At 42.1% G+C, this 24,350-nt stretch overlaps 1 protein-coding gene across 2 annotated transcripts in view; it reads right to left on the bottom strand.

Annotated features, from left to right (window-relative positions):
• Positions 1-24,350, bottom strand: part of PARP8 (poly(ADP-ribose) polymerase family member 8) — a 165,649-nt gene that overhangs the window by 9,761 nt on the left and 131,538 nt on the right. The window contains exons 15-24 of one of the 2 annotated variants that reach the window (XM_065406201.1): positions 20,840-20,932; positions 16,780-16,905; positions 15,405-15,470; positions 14,064-14,131; positions 13,638-13,686; positions 4,732-4,844; positions 4,454-4,526; positions 3,020-3,089; positions 1,737-1,813; positions 6-75 (exon numbers count right to left, since the gene is read on the bottom strand). In XM_065406201.1, coding sequence (XP_065262273.1) covers positions 6-75; positions 1,737-1,813; positions 3,020-3,089; positions 4,454-4,526; positions 4,732-4,844; positions 13,638-13,686; positions 14,064-14,131; positions 15,405-15,470; positions 16,780-16,905; positions 20,840-20,932 — 805 coding nt within the window. The remainder of the gene's footprint in view (positions 1-5; positions 76-1,736; positions 1,814-3,019; positions 3,090-4,453; positions 4,527-4,731; positions 4,845-13,637; positions 13,687-14,063; positions 14,132-15,404; positions 15,471-16,779; positions 16,906-20,839; positions 20,933-24,350) is intronic. The other variant, XM_065406202.1, reaches the window with a different exon arrangement.

The raw sequence follows: 24,350 nt of genomic DNA, 5'->3' as shown, positions 1-24,350 counted from the left end.
CTTACCTTCACATAAGGCTATGCATTTTAAATTACGGCTTTGCAAAAATTGGGATTGCTGTCCTTTTTTCTGTGACTGAGGGATAAAAATGTGGAAAAATTAATTAAAATAGTAAAAGGAAACACGGGTAAAAATGTAACAAGAGTATTGTTTTAAATAGTTTATTTACTGACATAGTCTCGCTGGACACATTTGCATTATTGGGTTAAAAATGCAATAGTGGCGATTTAAACTACTTTATCCAATAGCAAAGGATCCACTTCATTAGCAATTTGAGGGCTCGATAATACTGGTGGAGAATCACATCATCAATGAGAAACAAGTTAATAAAAGTAGTAAAACGATAGTCAAATCCGGTTGCCCTGGGGTTTTCACAAGAAACCTACATGAGGAGACCAGAATCCTCCAATCTGGCTGGGTGCAGGGCACAGAGAACCACTGTAGCCATCACTCCAGTTCATGAGCTGTATGAGTATCTATATCTGCCATAACACCTCTCTCCTCATTGGTATCAATGGGTTGGAATCCTCTTTCATCACATAACAGCTGGGTACAGTACAATAGTACAAGGGCTCTGTAGCACATTGGCTATAGTAGCATGTATTGCTCTACATGGGAATTTGGCTAGTGCAGGAGTTCTCAACTTCATTTCATCGCGACCCCCTTCCGACAACAAAAATTACTTCACAACCCCAGGATGGGGGACAGAAGCCTGAGCCCACCGAGCCCCACTGCTCCGGGTGGTGGTGGTGCGGGGGCAAAGTCCGAGCCTCACTGCTCTGGGCAGGGGGGCCAAAGCTAAAGCTCAAGGGCTTCAGCCCCAGACAGAGGGTCTGCAACCTGAGCCCCGCTGCCCACGGCTGAAGCCCTCTGGCTTTGGCTTCAGCCCTGGGCAGTGGGGCTCGGGCTTTAGACCTGGGCCCCAGCAAGTCTAAGCCAGCCCTAGCGACCCCATTAAAAGGGGGTCCCGACCAGCTTTTGGGTCCCGACCCACAGTTTGAGAACTGCTGGGCTAGTGGATAAATGTAGTCATGGTCTCTTTGGCCAAACCCTGCTACTTTATGCCTTTGGTCTCTGAGCTGCTATGGAGTATGGTGACATGACTTACAGAGGTTACAGAATTCCTCTGAATGGCTTCCCCACAACATGTCCCTCCTGTAGTGAGGAACCATGCCGGTATGCATATACTTGTCAAGGGAAATGGGTGTAGAATTTCCTCCTAAGGATTTAGCCATCTGTAAGCCCAATGCCCATCTATAAATAATTGTTATGAGTTTACCTTTGATTAAGCAGAAATTTACCAGCTTAGAGTTTAGAAACTATCACAAAGAAAATCTGTAGTGTGCTATGAGTGGAACTCTAGAGGGTTACAAACTAATTTTATAGCATTACCCATTCTAGATCCATACTGCACACTAATTTAGTAAAGACTCCAGAGTTCACGGGCAGAGGTTTGCCAGGAGTGATACTGAATTAAAGATTCAATCGGCATTTCTTCCCTATTTTCTTTTCAAATAGTTCTGCCTATGAAAGGAAATCCACATTTGTTGCAGTATAATCTGTAAATTGTTACTACCAGTGGTTGGGTTATATTTGATCATTACAATGTCTTTGGATACTGCTGATTGTGTACAATAAAAGAGAATTTTCGACTTTTCAAAGAAGGAATATTAATTCCTTCCCAGCTACAAAACCCAATGTGCCTTCCAGATATACCGTTTGATACACTACTGTACCTGTAATGCATTACTGCCTTTACTGCTCGAAGCAGGTTCATCCTTAGCTGACACCTTCTGCTGCTTCTTATTCATCCCTAAAGACATTAAAATTACTTCAGATTTACTGGTGTGTAAAGCATTGTAAGTATAAGATATACATGGAGAGTGAAAGCAGATATTAGAGTGGGGTCAGATTCCTCTGCAAAGCATCCTAAAATTCTTGTTCTCTCTCGCATCACATGCTACCACCAGTCTGACTCAGTCCCAAGAGCCAGACATTTGCACGACAGTTCCAATGCCTTTAAAATAGCCAAAGTACCTAAAAGTAGGTGTAACAGCAGTTACACATGAGCTTAAATTCCACTGAATTCAGTTTAAGTATGTGCTTAAGCATTTTGCTGAAAAGGGATGGACTTCAGTTTAAAGTTAATTGAGCTTTGCTGCTTGTGGTGTGGTACTGGAAAAAGAATTAGAATGAGTCCATAAAAGATTTTAATTTAATATTTCATCTTCAATATTTTACTTACTTTTTATTATATTAAATGCTATCTTATTTTGAAGTGAGTGATCTACATAACATTTGCCACATGGAAATCATGCCACTCTCCTAACTCCATGACGTTTAACACCTTTATTATTATTTATATTACAATAGCATCAAGAACCTCAGTCATGGACTAGGATCCGATTGTGCCAGGCGCTGTACAAACACAGAACAAAAAGATGGTCCTTTATGCTACTATATCCTGTCCTTTATTCCTACATGGCTCCAATCCAGCAGTGCACCTTAGCATGTACCTAACTTTAAGCATATGAGTAGTCCCATTGACTTAAATGGGAGTACTCTTCAGATTGAAGTTAAGCAGACACTTAAGTGCTTTTTCTGGATTGGGTCCTATATGCCTATGCACACACATTGAAATGCACAGTGTACGCATATTGCATATAAATATATTTGCATGCTGTGGCCAAGATCTTTAAAAACAGAAGTGTAAAAGCAGACTCTCAAGTCCACACTTAGGCTCCTTTCCAAAGTAATGGATGCCAGGTGCCAATTACTTCAGTGGGAGGTCCTGGCTGCTCAGCCCCCTTGAAAATCAGGGCATGTATTTAAGACCATAAATGGGAATTTAGGAGCTTATTTTTTGCATACAGGAGCTCCTGTTTTTGCAAATGCTGGCCTAAGATAGAAATAGACAAAATTACTACAATGATTAAAACAATGAAGCAGGTAAAAAAAATCAGCAAATTAAAATATCCCTTTACATTTCCCCCTCTTTAGAGTGATTTATAAATATCACCTGAGTAACCAAATGATATGCTTGACAATGGACTAAGGTAGATCCCAATTCCAAACATTGCACCATGGAGCTGAAAAAGAATGTAAAAAAGGCTTAATATTAATTTGATAGTTTTACAAAGCAAAACAACATGGCACATGATCTAATCTGATCTGGATAATTATTTGCCCTCCCACCAATACAGTATCTGATATTAAATTATGTACAAAATAAATCCTAAGAAAACTTGCAGCAAATATTACACAAACTCTTCTGTATCAAGCTAAAATACTCCTGCATGCCCTGAAGACCATGCAAAATCCATTTTTATGGCACAGACCATTCCAACTGCCTGCAGATAAAGGAGTTTGCCTCAGTTTATAGCTGTAAAATAGTGCTTTCTGTTTTTAGATCTACTGGTGGTAAAGGAAATTTTTCTCCATATTCTGAAGTTATAGATGTATTTGTGTTGAGATTTAACACTGCAATCCACGAACAAATCAATGTCCTGCATGTTATCAGCAAACACGATGATAAACAATAAAAAAATGTTAGGTTAAATCTGAAATGTAACCCTTGATCCCAAAAACAATTATGCATCTGCATGACTTTATTCATAATACATGTTTGCAGTATCAGGGCCACAATTGGTATAATTTTTAAATTAGGTAAATAAATAAATGATCACTGTTTAGATTTGTTCCAGAAGTCAGTGATGCTTTTGCCTAATTCATGTTTTTAAACAGGGGTTCCAAGAGCACCTGGTAGAAATACAGAGACAGAGCCTGTAAATGTGAATAACTTCAGTGACTTCAGAGGAACTGTGCAGGTCCTTATTAGGGTGCACCCAAGAGCTTAAGTAGGGAGTTCTGTCATTCTTCCCAACTTTCTCTCTTCCTTCTTTTCCACTGACGTCTCTTTTCCCTCCCTCCCTATTGTACTGTCTCTCTCTTCTTTGCACTCTTTATCTGTATTCACTGAATCCTTTTCTTTTATTTCCCCATCTCTGAACTTCCCTCTCTTAATTTTCTCTTTCCTCTTAGCTTCCTCCATTCAGTCACCTCACTCTCATTCTCCTCCATGACTTGGTCCTTATGATACTCTCTTTAGCAGTACTGAACAATACCTCCTAGATGGAAGAAGAAGCCCTGCATCTGGTACTTCCTCTGCCACTGAAGGTGCTGCTGTGCACAGCCTCAGTGTGAATCCCTAACCTTGCTGAAGTCAATGGGAGTTTAGCTATTGACTTCACTGGGGCCAGGATTTCACCATCAATGCTTCAGAAGGACCAGTGGAACAACTGATTAGTGTGAAAGAAGGGAGGATATAATTGCACCATGTAGTTTTTGATCACCAAGATGGCCATCTCAACTGCCTCTCCCCAAAGGTGCCCTATGTTTAATACGTAACCTTGTATCTATGGGTCAGATAAGAACCCTTGTATCTATTATTTACCTGCAGCCTTGTATTGGAAGCAACAACTAAGCCATTCCTCAGGATGGAGTGCCAGTTTTCAATGTGTGAACCACTTAAAAATAAAGTGGAAAGAAGGAAAATAAGTAGTGTTTCAAGACACCCAGAACGAAATTAACCATTTTCTCTAAAACAATGTATTTGCAATTGAAAATCTCTAACTCTTAGAATATCTGTTTTTCTTTACACATATTTTCAGATGATAAGAGCACAATAAGAACTGCTAGCATTATTTTTACTAATTTCTTTTTCATACTTACTGAAATGCAAAGGTACTTCCATAGAGATTTTTAGCAGCTCTGAAATTGGATTCTTTGGCTGGTGGACTGCTGAGAAGGAGGAACTGATGGGGAGTGTGCATAAACTTCAGTTGCTGTAAAATATAACAGCGCACAAGTGAAAAGATGCTAATGAACATGGACCTGTTGTATTTTCAGAATTAAGTTTTTCTAAGATATTGTGCTGGTTCATGCAATATACTGTTGCCCCTCAAGTCAGACATGAAATAATTTGAAGGCAGTCTCATTATAATAGTTTGTACTTCAAATAAAAATTTAAAAATACTTCCCAGTTTATGAAGTATATGAAAGTGCATGACATACACGACAACCTAAGATGAACCATGCTGACACCACTGAAATAACTGAATTGAGCAATTTATTCCTGGTGTTTTGATCAGAGTGGTGTGATGTTGGTAGACTAAGTATCAGCTCATGCCAAATCCCCAGGTCTCACTGAACACTTACAAAAGCACATTGGAAATGGGAATAGTTACTAAGTCAAAAAGCCCCTGGGCATCTCTTATTGTAATGGTACATGAAAAATATACAACCATGTGCTTTTGTGTGGATTTTAGAAAGCTAAATGCTATCACACAACCTGACCCATATCCCACACCCTGAATAGAGGACTTACTGAATCTATTGGGTGGTGCAAAATTCATAAGCACACTGAATTTAATTTGTGGATACTAACAAATTCCTTTAGATGCTGATGTCCAAGAAAAATCCACTTTTATAGTGGAGTCTGGCTATGTCTTTTGGATTAATAAATGCAGGAGCCACCTTTCAGAGGCTTGTCAATGAAGTGCTGCAGGGATTACAAACCTTTGCCAGGCCCTATATAGATGACTTGACTACTTTCAGTAGCTCCTGGCAAGACCATTTAAACCAAGTAGGAATTGTGTTACAAAGGCTGAGAGAAGCCAACCTCAACATCAAGGTCTTCAAATGCAAGATGGGGGCTGCTGAGGTATCCTACCTAGGACACAGAGTGGGCAGTGGGTTGCTTCACCCAAGTTTTTAAAGGTAGAAGTTACTTAGAGTTGGCCTGCTCATGGAGCCAGGAAGCAGGTCCAATCCTTTATTGGTCTGGCCAACTATTACTGGAGGTTTGTAAAGTTACATTGTGGCCCTCATAAGAGACCTTACAAAAAGAGGGAAACCAGACCGGGTGGTAAGGACAGAGGCTGTGAGATAGGCTTCCAGGAAAGAAGCTTTGTCTAAAGAGACTGCTTTGGTCAACTCCAATTTCAACAGACCATTTGTGCTGTGTACTGACACTTCTAAAACTGGGTTAAGTGCAGTACTGATGCAGGATGGGGGGGCGGGGGGGGACAAGGACAAGAGGCATCCCATTACCTACTTAAGCAAAAAACTGACCCCCACTGAACAAAACTATGCTCTCCCTGAGAAAGAATGCTATGCCACTGTCTGGGCAGTTAAGCAACCTAAACCTTGCCTAATAAAAAAATTAAGGTTTTGACTGATCACACCCCTTTGACGTTGCTGCACCGAGCTAAGGGGATGATTCTAGATTAGCCCTACAGGAATTTGACATAGAAATAATTCATATCAAAGGGAAGGAAAATGTAGTGGCTAATGCCTTATCAAGAATGCGGGGAAATGCATGGTAGTCGGAGATTTTTTCCTGAGCGGTATCTGTAGGGCCAGCAGTGGCGCCCCCTTGAGTGCCGTGCCCATGTGTTGGTATATTTTGTGCCACCAGCCCTATGCCCTATCAGTTCCTTCTTGCCAGCAACTCCGACAGAGGGGCAGGTGGGCAGGTAATGGAATGGACATGAGCAACACATCTCGAAGAACAACAGTAACAAGAAGGTAAGTAATCATTTCTTCTTGTTCGAGTGCTTGCTCGTGTCAATTCCATTCTACATGATTCACAAGCAGTGTCAATGGAGGTGGGCTCGGAGTTCACGGTCTTACAGCGTGCAGCACTGCTCTGCTGAAGCCAGCATCATCCTGGGCCTGGTGGGTAAGTGCATAATGGGACGTAAATGTGTGGACAGATGACCAGGTAGCAGCTCTACAAATCTCTTGGATCGGCACCTGAGCCAGGAAGGCTGCTGATGACGCTTGCGCTCTAATTGAGTGCGCCTTGACTATTGCCCGCACAGGCACTTTCGCCAGCTCATAGCAGATGCAGGCCATGATCCAGAATGAAATCCTTTGAGCAGATACTGGACGACCTTTCATCCTGTCTGCCACCGCAACGAACAGCTGCGTTGACTTGTGAAACAGCTTTGTCCTGTTGATGTAGAAGGCCAGCACCCTCCTGACATCCAGGGCGTGCAACCTGTGCTCCTCCTCTGATTTCTTTGGGAAGAATACAGGTAAGCATGTCCTGGCCAGTATGAAACGGGGAAACTACCTTGGGCAGGAAAGCTGGGTGCAGCCGCAGCTGGACCTTATCCTTGTAGAATAACGCATAGGGCAGTTCTGAAGTAACCGCCCTGATCTCAGACACCCTGTGTGTGGATGTTACCGTGACCAGGAACGAAATCTTCCACAAGAGAAGGAGAACAGAGCAGGAAGCCAGAGGTTCAAAGGGAGGCACCATGAGCCTCGACAGCATGAGATTCAAGTCCCAGGGAGGGACATGGTGCCGGATGTGAGGGTAGAGACACTCCAGACCTTTCAAAAAAACGGGCTGTCATGTCGTGAGCAAAGACCGACTTGCCTTGGAAAGAAGGGTGGAAAGCCGAAACAGCGGCCATGTGGACCCTGATTGATAACAGGGACAAGCCCTGGAGCTTGAGGTGTGGAAGATAATTTAGGATCACCTGCAGCGAGGCCTGGATACATCGTTCCAAAGCCCAGCATGTGAACCTTTTCCACTTAGCCAGGTAAGTTGCTCTGGTGGTGGGCTTTCTGCTATCCAACAAGACCTGTTAAACCCGGGCCGAGCATTCCCGCTCCTCCGCATTCAGCCATGCAGTAGCCATGCTGTCAAGAGCAACACTGCCAGGTTCGGGTGCAGAAGACTGCCATGGTTTGGGGATAGCAGATCCAGCCAGAGAGGTAGTTGCAGCGGGGCAGCTACCGAAAGGTCCAGCAGGGTCCCGAACCAGTGTTAGTGAGGATAATCTTTACCCTATCCTGTTTGATCTTCACAAGGACTCTGTGGATCAATGCCACTGGCGGGAAGGCGTATATCAGTGCCCCCGACCACGAGAGCAGGAAAGCGTCTAACAGGGAACCCCGTCCATCCCCCAGAGTGAACAGAACACATGGCATTTCCTGTTCTGACGGTGCGCGAACAAGTCCACCTGGGGAGTTCCCCACTTCCGAAAGATAATAATGACCACCTCCGGATGGAGCGACCACTCTTGGCGAGATGGTCCTGCTGAGGTGATCCAAGATGTTCCTGGTTCCAGGCATGTCTGCTGCTATCAGATGAATGGCATGCCGCATACAAAAATGCCAAAGGCGGAGAGTTTCTTGACAAAGGGCCGAAGACGTGGCACCGCCCTGCCTGTTGATGTAATACATCACGGCATTATTGTCCGTCAGGACCTGCATCACCTTGTCCTTCAGGTGGGGCAAGAAAGCCTGGCAGGCCAGGCAAACTGCTCTGAGCTCCCTGATGTTGATGTGGAGGGCCAGATCGTCCCGCAACCAGCGGCCCTGAGTGCTCAGCTTGCCCAGATGGGCTCCCCAGCTCAGGTCCGAAGCATAAGAGACCAGGGTAAGCAACGGGGATGGGATTGTGAAGGGGACTCCCTCCAACACTGACCCGGGATCCAACCACCAATCCAGGGATGATCTGATGTGGTCCGGCACCCTGACTACCTGGTCTAGGTCGTGCCTCTTGGGGATGTAGACCGACACCAGCCATGCTTGCAGAGGCCGGAGATGGACTCGAGCATGGCTGACCACGTATGTACACGCGGCCATGTGGCCCAACAGCCACTGAGCCGTGGTGAGTGGGTGCTTCTTTACATGGGAGATCAGGTCCGACATGGCCTGAAAACGCGCTTTTGGTAGGTCGGCTCTGGCCTGCATGGAGTCGAGAACTGCCCTGATGAACTCTATTCGCTGGACAGGCGATAAGGTGGATTTTTTCTCCTTTATCAATAGGCCCAGGTTGCGGCAGATGGAATGCACCAGATGGAGGCTCCTTTGCAGTTGCTCCTGAGACCTGCCATTGATGAGCCAGTCGGGAAGACCTGGACCCCTCGACATCTCAGGTAAGCAGCCACTGGCGCCATACACTTTGTGAAGACCCTCGGGGACGATGACAGGCCAAGGGTAGCACTGTGAATCCGCCAACTATGAAACGGAGGAAATGTCTGTGACCCTGGAATATGGAAATAAGTATCCTTCAAGCTGAGGGCAGCATACCAGTTTCCCAGATCCAGGGAGGGGATGATGGAGGCCAGGGAGACCATGCAAAACTTCAACTTTCTGAGAGACTTGTTGAAGCAACACAGGTCCAGAATGGGTCTGAGGCCCCCCTTTTGTTTTCGGGATTAGGAAGTAGCGGGAACAGAACCCTTTCCCCTTCATGTCCTGAGGGACCTCCTCCACCGCCCCGAGCTGCAGGAGGTTCTCGACCTCTTGGACAAGGAGTTGCTCGTGAGCAGGGTCCCTGAAGAGGAATAGAGAAGAGGGGTGGGTAGGAGGGAGGGACGGCCAAAAATTGCAGGGGATAGTCCTGAGACACTATTTCCAGCACTCAGCGGTCCGAGGTGACCCGAAACCAGGTTAAAAGGTAGGGATGAAGACAGTCGAGGAAAGAACAAGGTGGATTTGGGGAATTGACTGGGGTGCTGCTTTTGAGCTCAGCTTCAAAACAAGTGCTTCTGGCCCCCTGGATGCTTCGCTGGGCCGGGCTGAGTGGGTGAGCAGGAGGAGGAAGGGCGGCAACCGACTAAAGCTTATGTCTCTATCCCTTCTCCTTGCTGGCCCTTGATGAAGCTGCCAACGCCTTGGCAGAAGGGGCGGCCGGAACTACTTTTGAGCAGACTGCGGCGTATGCATGCCCAGAGAGCAAAGGGTGGCCTGAGTGTCCTTCAATCCATGCAGCCTTGCATCCGTCTACTCCGAAAAGAGACTGTTCCCATCAGATGGGAGGTCCTGGATAGAGGTCTGCAGCTCTTGTGATAGGCCGGCAGTCTGAAGCCAGGAGCTGCGCCTCCTGACCATCGCCGATGTGACCACCCTGGCCACTGAGTGCGCTGCATCCCATATCATCTGGAGGGAGCACCTAGCCACCATGGTGCCCTCCTTCACCAGGGTGCCAAATTCCAGATTTTGAGGGAGGGACTCCTTGAACTTACGGAGGGAATCTCATAAGTTAAAACTGTACCTGCCCAAGCGGGCCTGTTGGTTCATCACCCAGAATTGCAGGCTGACTGCTGAATAAATTTTTCTCCCTAAAAGGTCCAACCTTTTGGTCACTTTATTTTTGGGAGTTGAACAGGTGTGCCCCTGCTTGTCCTTTTCATTATCCACAGAGACAACCAGTGAGCACGGAGGTGGATGGGTATAAAAGTACTTGAACCCTTTGGTCGAGATGAAGTACTTCTTTTTAGCCTTTTGGCGGTGGGAGGGATGGATAGAGGGTCTTGGCAATTTTTAGGACCCCGTCATGTACTGGTAGTGCGACATGTGCTGGGGTAGAGGCTGAGAGGACATTGAACAAGGTATCCGCCTGCTCGGCCATCTCCTCCACCTCTAGGCCCAAGTTCTCGGCCACCCGTTGAAGCAGGGCCTGGGGTTCCTTAAAATCGTCCGGGGAACTGGCCCTCGAGGGTCCCGCGATCACCTCATCCGGGGAGGAGTACGATGACTGAACCGCTGGGGGAGGCTCAGGGGCATCATCCCCTGTGGGGGAGGGGGATTTTGGAGTGGGCACTGTCTTCTCTACTCCGAGCTCCGAGCGGGTCTGATGCATTGAGCCGGTGCCGCCAGCTGTTGCTCCTAGGTGGTGGCAGATGAGCGGTGCGTGGGAGGCATCATCATGACCGGCACTCCCCACGTGCTCCAGTAAGGCCACTGCACTGGCCACTGGCCGTGCCACCAAGGCGTCAACATAGCCTCGGATGCCCAATTGCATTGGTGGAGTCTGGGCGAGGGGCTGAACCGCCCTTCTGTGCTGGAGGAATCCCCTTCTGGAGGCCACGGTGGGGACATCAATGCCTGAGTCTGCCTGTTGACCGTCGCCGCCGGAAACCGGTGCCTGAAATGAGAGGATTGGTGCCAGTCCCGTGGGACTGGAGACGTGATGGGGAGCACTCCCACGGGGCAGGCGACCAAAATCTGCGCCAAGAGGACGACCAGTGGGCAGATGAACGGTGCCGATAGTATGGAGACTGGTGCCTCCCTCTAGGTGATCCGCATTGAGACAGCGGGGACCACGATCGCGGTGCTTGTGACCAAGAGCAAGCCCCAGAGTATCTGGGCTGTGACTCCGGCTATCTGCGGCGTGGAGGTGGAGAGCGCTGTCTCATCTCGGGGGATCAGCGGCACTCCACTGTCCCCTAAGGGCTAGCTTGCCCTCATGGGGAACTTGGGAAGGCATTGGTACCATCAGGGGTTTGGGTCCTATACTGCTCCCGGGAGTCGGTGGTGGACATTTTAAGGGGCTAAGGGCTCTGGGGAGGCATGGACTTGTGGCTCTGGAGTGGCCAGGTGGCCTGAACTGCGTCCCTTCCCCATGGCCCTTCTTTCCTGGTGCTGGGGAGCCGTGCTTCCTTGCTTTCTTCTTGGGCACTGGTGATGGGGAGCAGTGCTGGGCGGACCCTGGTGCCAGGGGTGCTCTGCGCACTGAGACCGAGGTACTCGGCAAGTTTTGGCAGGATGGCTCGGACGCCGGACGAAGGGCAGGCTCCATGAGGATAGCCCGCAAACGAATATCCCACTCCCTCTGAGTCCTGGGTAGAAAGTTCTTACAAATATGGCACTTGTCCTTCACATGTGATGCCCCCAAGCACTTGAGGCAGCTGCTGTGGGGGTCACTTACAGGCATAGGCCTGTTACAGTCCGCTCAGGGCTTAAACCTGGGAGCCTGGGGCATGCCCCACCTGGGGCAAAGTCCCCGCCTGGACTCTAACTTCTAACTACACTTAACAACTACTTAACACTAACTACTATCAACAAACTATTTACAAGGCCCTAAGGCTTGAAGTCAGTAGAGACGAAACCGCTAGCCCTTCCTATGCAAGGAAAGGTGCTCCGACTAACCACCACGGGCGGTAAGAAGGAACTGAGAGGGCATAGGGCCTGCGGCGGGTGATATACCGACGCATTGGCGTGGCACTCAAGGCAGCGCCACTGCCGGCCCTACGAATACCACTAAAGCAAAAAGCTCCGACAACCGTGCATGTGGGTGCGCGCACACCTAGAATGAAATCGACATGAGCAAGCACTCGAAGAAGAAAGCAGCGTTGTGTAACACAAATGAAGAACTTTAACAGGAAAGTGCTAATTCTTGTGCATTTGAAGGCAAGTGGTCATTGTGTATGATGATCAGAGACCAAAGACTCTAAGGGTATGTCCACACTACAAATAAAAACCCACAGCTGGCCCATGCCAGCTGACTCAGGTGCTGTTTCATTGCAGTGTAGACTTCCGAGTTCAGGCTGCAGCCCGAGCACTGGGACTCTGCCACTTTGCAGGGTCTAGAGCCCAGGCTTCAGCCATAGGTATTTAATTGCAGTGCATTCCTCTCTCTTCCACCCTCAAAGAAAGAGCCCACATGGGTAGTGACCCTGCCAGCTTGTTTTCTGTGAGAAGAAAGTATGGACACAAGGAAAAATTTTTCATCTCTGGACTGTTTGGATTCTAACAGGGCAGAATAAATGAATGACAAGACAGAGATCCCCAGAATAATTCTGGTAGCCCCAAGAGACTTTTGGAAAATGCAGATTACTGCATCTCTGCTACCATTTGGAATGATAAACTGTGACTCAACTGTACATCTATTTTTACCTGCTTAAACCTTTCAGTAACTCTCTTTTTTTTTTCTTAGCTAATAAACCGTTAGTTAGTTTACTACAGAAGTGGCTACTAGTGTTGTCTTTGGTGTGAGATCTAGGATGCAAATCAACCTGCGTGAGTGATTGGTCTCTTGGGACTGGGTGTAACTTAGAATATTTTGTGATTTTTGGTATAAGTGGCCATTTATCGTATAGTTCAGCTTGTCTGGGTGGCAAGATAGACTGGAGTGTCTAAGGAGATTGCCTGTGACTCCTATGATTGGCGTGTCTAAAGGGATTGCCTGTACTTTGGGAGTTCACACTTAGTACTGGGTTGATTAAATTTATTTATAGACTGTACCAACACTTTCGGGTGTCTGCTCTGCTTTTGACAGTCTGCCTTGAAGTAGGCACTCATGGTCGTGATCCACTCCACAAAGCATTTCAGGTGGCTTTGAATTAAGACTCTGATTTGAAAGGCCACAGATTCAATGTATTATAAACAAAATCAGAGGCATAATACTGTACTTAGGAATGAACAACTCAATTCAAAGAATCCCTTCCAAGTGCCATAGCTACTGATTCATTTTTATAGTACATCTACTTGTGTGCATGCATGCAAAACTGTCTTTAACACACCCCTACAGCTGTAATCCACATCCTAAAGAGACAAAGTGTTCAAAAGGATCTATATTAGTGTGAAATATTGAAGTAATGAATGAGAACAGCAGGATGAATACTAAAGAAATTAACCAGATATTACCAAGGCTGTGTTGTTTCTTCACACAAATAAACAACACACTCACACACACATCACAAGTGAGATTTTTAAAAGCACTCAGCGTTGACCTCACTGTAGTTAATGGTAATGCTCCCTCTGACTTAAATGGGAACAAAGTTCTGAAATCCCACCATATTAATATACAAAGAAAATAACTCCAAACTTACCCTGTTCACTGGTAGTTTCACAATATGTGACCTATTACTAGAAATAACCCTGAAATAAAGAAAAAATAAATACATGCAGGTATCAATACAAAATTTTCTTCTAGGAAAGTATTGATTAATGGCCATTGACAGAGGCTAGCTGAAGGCCTATGAATCATATACATTCTACTTAAGTGGTGCATAGGCATGGTGCTGGTCAAGGGCTTGATTCAAAGTCCACTAGAGTCAGTGGGAGTCTTTCCATTGGTTTCAGTGGGCTTTGGATCAGGTCCTAAAAGGTCCCAGAAAAAAAATTAAATGCCAATAATTGTAAATGCCAATATTAATTCTTAGGGCCAGCTAACACCAAATTAAAAATAATAAAATGATTATTCATTCAACATGGTACTGAAATAATTCTTATCTTAATGTAAGTCAGTTCTATACCACTGCAGAAGAGGATGCGCAAGCGGGTCCTGTTTATCCATCTGCTTCTTTATTTCCAAATATGGTGCCTAGAAAACAGTAATTATGCTCTTTACTGCTGGATAAAATTTTGTATATATTACATTACACATAGTTTAATCTATAATAAATGAATACACTGGATTCATCATCACAGATTTACTGACATTTAGCCTTGAACAGCTATAACTGCCTTGACAACAACAAGAATTACTCCAGCAATTCCCTTCCCTTGGGTAGAATTTATAAGCTTACATGTAGCTTCAGAACAAGTATATTGGAGCTAACACTGTTGGTAACAGGAGAGGCCATCTAGTAGTGTTTGGCTCCGACATTAGGAAACTGGACTGGAACTTCAGTGAAACAAAGCCTCTCTAAAGTACTCTGTGGTAATTCACTCATAACTATTTTAACTGCTTCATGGTATTAAATAGGTAAAATCAATATTGGACCAGATAATGTTCACACTGAAAACTCCCACTGACTATATTAGGATCATGAAGTAGCCCTTTAAATCTACTCAGCCCAGCAATAATTATACTTCATCCTAGTATTAAAATGGCAACTAGATAATATAATGTGCAATATAGTAGCTTAATTCTTATACTAAAATTATAATAGTATTTCGTAAACACATCATTTTTCATTCCAGAATCTAAAAGTATTGTACAAATTTAGATTAACTGAGCTTTACAAACCTTGGTGAGATTACATCTATTTAACAGCATGGTAATAGGGTGGTGCTGCACTACTAGTAATCAGTTAACATCAATGGGACCACTTGTGAAGTAAAGTACTACTCAACAGAGGTAGTGTGCAAAGGTATCAAAATCTGGCCCAAAGTGAGTATTCAGAAGCTGCATGATCTAAGTCACAGGAGCCCTGGCTCCTAATCCGTCTCAATTTTACTTAAATGAACAAAGTTCTAGTTATAATAGAAATAAAGCCATCACCATAGTATACTGTCACAAAATCAATGACCCTTGCTTCGAAAAATCAAAGACTTGGCTTAGCCTTGCTATTTCCTAAAATGCATGAAGCAGTAGTTGGCCATTATTCTGTTACGATGTTCCATTCCACGGATATTATCTCTTATTTAAGCTTCCAGTGACCAGAGTTCTGTTTCATCAGTTTTATTTTGTCACCATCTATATACTGCAGGTTTGTTATTTTTAACACATATTTTTATATTGTTGCAACTTGGCAGCAAAAATAAAAATACAATGCAAGGCACCACCCTCCTCCCCTAAAAGAGCAACAAATAAAATCAGATACATCCTTCGATAAATTACAGTTAAGATACTAAAAGACTCTTATACTTACCTGTGTCATTTCTCTAATAGAAGTAATACTATCCAGTGCTTTCATGACTCGATCATAATTCTTCTTCTGATGTAATGTAAAATAAATGAATACATTAATTTTTTTTTGGGGGGGGAGCTCTTTTATATATAAACATACTCATTCAATGCTCTGAGTTCATATACTTTTGGTATAAAACAACAATTAAGACCAATGACTGACAAACCAAGCCCTCTCATATCTCTACATCCAATATTCTTCTTCCATCCCACACATCAACTCATCCACAACCCAGGAAAAGTCTGGAAGACCAACTGACGCCAGTTACTTTTGTTTAAATTCACTAGAATCCACTGCAAATAAGGAAATCCACTTTGTAAATTAGATCAATTTATCAACAAATGTTAATAACTATTTATGAGTCTGACAGTTATTTAAATATCAGGTCCAGTAGTGCATCTTGCTGTTCAACAGAACATGGGAGCAGATTGAGTGGAGTGAAGGGCCAGCAATGAATCAGTTAAAAACCCCAGGAAATTCTAGTGTGCCACTGTTTGGCCTTTGTTAAAAAAAGGTGAAATTTACCCTTATGCAGAGTGTCCATAGTTCCCACGTAAGCTGTTAAAATAGGGCCTCAGTGGGATTTAAATGCTGTGTTGGTTGCATTGGTCTTCTGCAAGCCCTCCGATTGCAAGGAGTGAATTTCATTCAAAATGAATAGAAAGGTCTACCATTGTGTTGTAGGCAATATTCTTTACTTTGTTAGGTTTCAGAGTGGTAGCCGTGTTACTCTGTATCAGCAAAAACAACGAGAAGTCCTTGTGGCACCTTAGAGACTAACAAATTTATTTGGGCGCCCAAGAAAGCTTATGCCCAAATACATTTGTTAGTATCTAGGGTGCCACAAGGACTCCTCGTTGTTTTTACTTTGTTAGTTATTGCTTGGGAACTCTCTGAAGATGAAAAGTACTACACACGTTTCAAGTATAATCATTATTTTAAAAATTAATATTTTAAGAATATAATCATTTTACAAATAAGAACTTTAGAAATGTAAAATAAAAATAAGCGGATTTAGAGCCACATGGTTAAATTTTCCCAAAGGCCAACTTCACTTTGATGTGTGTAATATGCTCCCAGATGAACAAATTTTGCATCCACAATTTGCACCCACAAACAGGGAGACTGAACGTTTACCTCTAGACAGCTTCAAAACGACATTTTATATTGTCTAAAATATTTCATAGGCTCCATGGCTACACTGTTGTACACGTACTGTATTTTAAATCTATATCTGTCAGTGTGAAGACACATTATCTTGTGGAACTGGACCTGGCTTTGAAATCTAAAACATGCCTAAAAGCAAACATTACCTGTTGAAGAGACAACTACTTACCCTTGGATTAAAGGCCAGCACCTGAGGATCATTAGGATCAACTACAGAAGGATATGGCTCAAAAATGACAACTTTCCGGGGTGATTCTAATGCCGATCGACACATGGATACTAATAAATCTACCACCTAAAAATAAAGAAAATCATACATAAAGAAATGGCTCTTTCACAGAAAACTATTTATTTTGAGATTCAATAATCTATTCGTCTCTCCAGAATTATCTTCTGTCTTCCTGCATCATAGAATTTGCTTCTTTGATGTTGTGTCTTTAATTATTATACCCATGATGACTGCTGATTGAATTCCAATGCTTGAATATTTGTTGAAAACCATAAGTCACAGGAGTGGTAATTCCGCATTTTGTAATAACAGCCGCCTATAAATGATTTCATATTCATATTTTAGTCTGCATCTTTTGAAATTTGACTTAACCCAGTTTTGAAAATCTTTGTGGAACACAATGCCTCAGATTCATTAGTTTTATTCACTGAATGGCTTGAACAATATGGCTGTGGATATACAGTAGCATCTGATTTTACAAGGTATATAGTTGCATGGTAGTGTAGCTGAAGTCACAATTGTACCCTAAACTTGAAATAATAGACTGCATTTTGTTCAGGTATATAATATTTTTCTACATGTTAGATGAGCTATCTGAATCATTGTCTCCAGATCCCTAAAGGGTTAAATGATATTTCTCATCTCAAAAATATGCATTTTACTATATGTTTGAGGATCTTCCATAAGGTACAATTTGGCCTACGGTGGTTTTGAGGCATTTTGTGAGTGAGTGGAGTCCAAGGACTAAATAAATATTGTTATGTTGCAGCAATTTTGCTTGAGAAGAAACTTAGGTTTAGTAGTTGACAAATGTCTGTAATACTGTGGAGGAATAAGCGTTATGTCAAGAAAATTGATAAACCATTTCATCTACTGACGGAAACCCATCTGTTGTATACAGTGCATTCATATTATACACAAGCAGGAAAGAACCTTTTAATTAAAAACTGTGTGTTTCTAAAGAATAGAGTAAACAAAACTCTGTAATTAAAGCACTAATGGCTTTAATTACAGTCCCTTTAATAAGCTTTTGATCAGGCCCTAAGGTACAAATCCTATAAAAATCTCCCAAAATGGGACCAAGGTTTGGCCCTAAATATACTGCAATGCAGAGTATATTGATTTACCATGGAGCAAACCCTAATTCCTCTTGTACATGTGTGGAATCCCCAGATGCACAAAACTAGGAGGGAGGAAGAAAGCTCTACAGGGGGTATGCATACCTGGGCACAATGTAGCAGATAACAGCTAACAATCTTGCTCAAGGATGAAGCAAGAATGGGATGGGGGAGGGGCGCAAAGACAGGGTTGGTGGATCTGCACTACATAGATCCACAGGTCATTGCTCCCCTGGAGAATAGAGTTGTAAAAACCATGGCAAGTATTGCTTTTTAGATTTGCAATAGTGGAACAGTTCATGGCTCAGGCTGAGTTTCTTCTTCCTTGCCGCTGCAGAGATTACAGCATAGCTTGGAATGTTTGTGCTGTGCACTGATCTCCTGGAATTTGCCCCAGGTTACTGCATGTACATGTGTTTGTGCATGTAACATACACTCAGTTTTAAATAAAAGTTGCATCAGAAATTTCATAATTTGAAAATAAGTTTGAGGATGAGATGAGTTTTGTTTAAGAAGCACTTGTAATTCCTCCGATCATTCCAGATGGACTGTATCGTGATTCATCATTCAAGCTGTTCTAAAAGTTACCAGATCCGATCACTCAAGGGAAATAAAAGTGAGTTCCGTTTAGAGAAGCAGAATGAAAGTGAGAAACATCAGAAAAGATAGAAGGAATTGTGCGGTAGTGAGTCACACTGTTTTCCCTTCTCCTCCTCTGCTATCTTGGCATGAATGAACAATCTTCTTCTGATAAAAACTATTCTGGCAATTGAAATAACTGGAGACCTCATATGTCCTGAACAAGAAGGCTACTTAAGCAATTCCCTCCCCCAGGTTTTTAATGAAAGGTTTAAAATCCACAGTAAATATTAAGATGCTCTATTTTCTTCCCAGTTTACAAAACCTACAGACATGGAGAACTTTTCAAAATTAGGTATCTGTGCTGATTCTCAAGGGAGTCTAAGGGTATGTCTACACTTTGAGCTGGCAGTGTGCTTCCCAGTGTGAGGAGACATACTTGTGCTAGCTCTCATTGATTAAAAATCGAGTGCAGCTATGGTAGCGTAAGTATGTACCTAGAGTGTCTGATGAGCATGAACTCTGGATAACTAGCTCCTCCAATGCTGCCACAGCTACATTCTATTTTTAGTAAGCTAGTGTGAATGTGTCTCCTCAATCCCCAGCTCAATGTGTAGACATATCCTAAGAGAGTTAGGTGACCAACTCCTAGTGAAATTCTAATCTTTCTCCCTGGCACCAATCCTCAGAAATCCTGCTTTACTCTTTTTGCATAAGCCTGGATTTTAGAGGATATGAAAATACTTGATTTGTTATTTTATTTCAGGATATCTGCCCTGAACCCACTTGCAATTAAGTCAATGGCAAAACTCCCATTGGGAGTAGGATCACACCCTAAATCTTTAAATGCAGTGGCCCAAATCCTCCAGTGTAGTGCTGCTGCTTTATGCCACACAGCTGGTGAATTTTGGTTCTGAAGTTGGCCTAGTTACCCAAGAATGGATCACCCCAGTGTAGCAACACCCTTTAGTTGTGCAGAGACAGAGTCATGACTCCTATACCACTTCCCACCCTGTTATTGGCATATTGGCACATGCCTTGAACTTACTAACCACCCACTGATTCTCTCTGGGACCATTGGCAGCTGGTATAATTCAGAGCAGCTTGAATTCTGCTCTAAATTAAACAGGAAACCAGGCTAGTACAAAGCATGCTCAGGACTGGGGGAGCTGCCATTACACTCTTTCCCCCAAGAGATGTGCTGTGTGCTCTTTGGCCATAGCCAAGGATTGTTTCTGATGACTGATTGGTACAGCACCTGCTTTTAAAAAAGGAGCCGGGGGAGTCTTGGGAATTACAACCTAGTGAGGGTCACCTTAGGGAATTAACAGAAAGAAGAGGACAAGAATTTCAAAATTGGATACCTAAATCAAAGTGAAATGGCCTTATTTTCAAAAGTGCTGAACACTCAGAAGCTCCAATTAAAGTTAATTGAAACCTGTGGGTCCTCACATTTTTGAAAATCAGGCTGCTACACACCTGTTTTTGGAAATCATGGAAAGGATATAGCAACCAGTATGTAATACTTCACTCAGCCCCCAGGGGCTTTGTAATGGATATTGCCCTAACTTATTAAAGTTCTTAAACAATTTTAATAAAATATGATAAAAAGGCAACTTGGAAGATACAATTTAATTGGATTTTCTAAAGAAAAATATTGAAGAAAACAAATAACTACAGGGTAAGTAGCAATATCCTGCCAGTATTTACAAACAAATTTAGAGTAAAAAACCAAAGGTATGTTAAAAGGGCTGCTCCTCTGAATGGAGAGAAGAAAACAGTGTAGTAACAATGGATCAGGACTGTGCCCACTGTTATTTAATAATCAAAACAACAGATGTACAATGGACACCTGTATCCCAACACCATGAAAAGAAGAGGGTTTAATATTTGCCTGAGAGTAACAATTGCTCTTTAAGATAAAATAGGAATTATCTCCAACAAGATAAATGGACAGCCCAGACCTAACCAGGTGACCAAATTCAACTCAGCAGAAGAAAGAATTCAATTTTCAAAAGCACTTAGCATTGGCCTAACTCTGCCACCATTAAAATCAATGGTAAACGTCCCATAGGCTTCAACAGGAGCAGAATTTGGGAACTACCTAATGAGCACCTTTGGAATATCCCGCCTATACACTAAAGTATGTAATCACATCTCTACTAGTCTCTGCACACTGTGAAGCAGTTTATAAGAGTTAGCAAAGAGCAGAGATATGAAGAAAGTTAGTAAAAATGGATTAATAGAAATTATTGGATGTGCTATACAAAATTCAACACATGATTAACATTATATAGCTGTACCTGAGCCCCAGTGGCAATTTCATCTGCAGCTTCATTCATTACTCCTAGAGTTTGGAAAGCAAAAACACACAGCTCCCGTTCACATACTGTGGGCTAAGGAGAAAACAACAACAACAAAATGTTAATTGTGTTTTTATTCCAATTTGTAAGTATTAATTTTTCCATATACCACCTAAAATATAAATATAAATCATGCATATTAATTCCCATTTAATGCTATTCTTTTTCCTGGACAAAAAACTATATTAAGATAAAATGTTGAGAGTACATATCAGTAATTTAGGGCAAATTGCATTACAGGGATGTTGTAATTATCCCAAAACTAGTGTTATAAACTCAGGATATTCACAGTTCTGGTTAAATTTAAAAGAAATCCAAACATATTATAGTATGAAAATTCACAGTCAGAGCACCCAAATAACCTTAACTCTGCTCTATCAGACTCTTAAAAACTTCCCATATAATTAAAACCCACTGAAATCTTCTGCACAGGCTACATTGAATACTTTTTCCCTGCATGATTAATAGTAATTCTTCACTTTTATTCTTCGGAACTGAAAATTTCTCTGTCAATGTCTGTTATTCTGTTAGTGAGATCATTTGGGACAAATGAAAAGGTCTGACAGTGGGTGCTAAATTTCTTAAACACACCTACCTTAACTTTAATTTCTAAACTAAAGATTTACTTGTAAATCCTCAGAAAATTCATTCTGTATTCATAGAGTAACTGCTGTGAATTTGAAGAAGATAACGCTGCATTTTTCCCCGCTTTAAGTGCAAAATTCAATTCATCCTTAACTATGGAGCTGTGACTGACACCTCCATCTTTTATGAAACCATTCATTCATAATAGTTCAGTTACAGTTATTTAACAAAACAGAAACAAATTTAACATATCAAAGCTGAGCAAGAATTATAGGTCTTGTCCATATGGCGATTTAATGCAAGGCAAGCTGGGGTATGAATCTACAACGCTCTAGCCTGTTGCTCACTTAGTGGCCATGTGGATTCTGCTGCCACATAGTAAAAGTTCTGTAGTGTGCTTTGATCTGCTGCTGTTTCAACTATGGAACTTTTAGTACACGGACGCATGGTCCACATGGAGACTTAATGAGCAGAAGGCAAGAGCGCTGTAGATTTACACCCCAGCTTACAAAATAAACCCTGTATGCAGATTCACATTAAGCAAAAAGGATAGAAACAAAAAAATCAACATAATTAAGTTTTAATTAAAGAGAATAGGCTCTCTAGGTTTTCCAATAGTTCACATTTTATTAGCAAACCCTTGCTCATCACTGAAAGGTTATTACTAGATTCGCATATTTAAGGCCAAAGTTGTCTATAATCTAAATAGTCAAAAATTAGTGAACAGTCAGTTGAGGCAAATAAGCACATGAAAATAGGTTAGATCTCTTGTTGGAATTTATTGTAATAAACAAGAAATTTCTACTTCAACATAGAAATGGTCTAACATGTACTTTTCAGTTACTGCTTGGTGAGTACACTATATTAAACAATTACTTATGAAACTTAAAATTATGTCAAACAGAAAGCTATTATGCCAGGTACCACTGAAAATCTACCACCGAAACACTGAGTCTTTCGCTGCCATGATAATAAAGGAAGAATATCTCTAAGTTCAGACACTCATGCCAATGTCTATAGAGAGCACTCAGCAGAAATGAAAAATGTACCAAATGCTGCATCAAGCAAACATAAAATTTAGCTGGATTTTGTTTCAAGAAATTACTTCACCAGTAATATGCTATAGTTCTGCTCACTTGTTTCATAGCCCTTAAAATATGCACTGGTTTGGTTTCAAAGATTTTTGATTTAAATAACCACTTGAAATCAGCACTGAAACATTCTCACCGCAGTTGCTTTAGAAGAGCTATCATCTTTCAGGTCTAATAGCATGTCATATGTTTGATTTATTTTATCTGCTATGTTACATTGCATTAGGTAGCAGGCTAAGCCTAACATGATCCAATTCACTGTGCCACTGCACACTAGACAAAAGGTATTTATTATTGCCACTATTCCTATCCTTACACATTTCGAAAGGTGACTTCGCTATTCACATTAGTGGGGAAAGTATAAAAGAATTCCTATCCTGACTGTTATGAATAACCAAAATTGTTCTCTGATTCAATTTCACTACACAGTAAGGCACTGACAAAGTTCAGCTATGCTTGCCATAAAGCAAAAGAATTCATAAATAGTGTTTTGAATTTGCTTTGTAATCTGCTCACCTTTAGCAGTGTAATAAGTTATCATGAAAGTTAAAAGTGACATACAAAGGGGAAAAAAATTGGGCGTGTGCCCTTTTTTTCTTCTTTTTTCAAAGACTGTGATGACTAGGGAGCCTGTGTAAATGATGACATCACGAGAAGCAGGAGAGTAAAAATTGAGCTGTTAAGAGGTGATGGGATTTTAAGTCAGGCTGTATAAAATTCTTTTTTGTATTTTATTTGTTTTTGCTAACTCCTATTTAACTTCAATGCCTAATGAACATTTTTGAATGAAATAAGTCTATGTTAAAGATTCCATATCTTTCAATTAAGGTTTTAAAGTTTTAAGAGCTCACAATAAACATATTTTTTACCTCCCTCTGGGCTTCCAACAAAGCAAATAAGACCAGACTTTACATTCCTGATATTCTTAAATTAAAAGATGAGCAGGAAACACCCCTCCCCCAAAAGCAAACAAACAAAAATCTGCCAATCTTCTTTATAAATCATAAAGAAGTAAAACGCAGCACAAGTCCAATTTTTCTTAAGATCCTTTACAGATCAACTTTTAACTAAGCAATGGTCCTGGGAGAAGTGATCGTTTTAAGATCAGTTCTTTTATTTCTTGTTACATAAAAATGATATTGTTTTGACACTTATCAATAGGCCAGTCTATATATTCCTTCCTCCCATGATGTTATGCAATGAAAAACTAATAAAAGTTAGACTAGTAATAAATGAGGAAGCAATGATAAAGGCTTTGTGTTATAAATTCTTTGATAAGGCATTTATATGGAACATATAAGAGTGAGTTCTCTGTACTTATCTGTGCTGACTCTTCCTCTCCAACTTCAATGTATATGTTGAAGAGTATAACAGCATGCAGTCAGAAAACTGAGACTGAGTGGCACTGCAGCCTCTAGAAGGTGAATGTCTTGGCTGGTCATATCAAGACACCAGGCAGAGTATAAAAGGAAGGGGAGTCAGGATTTGTGGATGACTAAAGCCAGGGAGGCCTTTGGGGAATTACTGCCCAGTGTTTTTTCAGTTGATTTTCTTTCTGGTTTTGTGACTGGTGGATAATAAGCCCTGAGGAAAGAGCCTTAAAAGCACTGAAACTTAGACCTTTATTTCCATTCCCACCCACTAGTTTACACTGAGCTAGAAACATACTTAAAATAAAAAATGAAAGATGATATTATTGAGTAGTAAGCTGATTCCAGGAACCGGGCCTTTAAGAAAATTGCAAGACTTGCGAGAAAATCATAGAATCATAGAAT

The sequence above is a fragment of the Emys orbicularis genome, chromosome 6 (assembly GCF_028017835.1).
Source record: "Emys orbicularis isolate rEmyOrb1 chromosome 6, rEmyOrb1.hap1, whole genome shotgun sequence".
In the NCBI taxonomy this organism is placed as follows: Eukaryota; Metazoa; Chordata; order Testudines; family Emydidae; genus Emys; species Emys orbicularis.
This window is presented reverse-complemented; position numbering and strand designations above follow the sequence as displayed.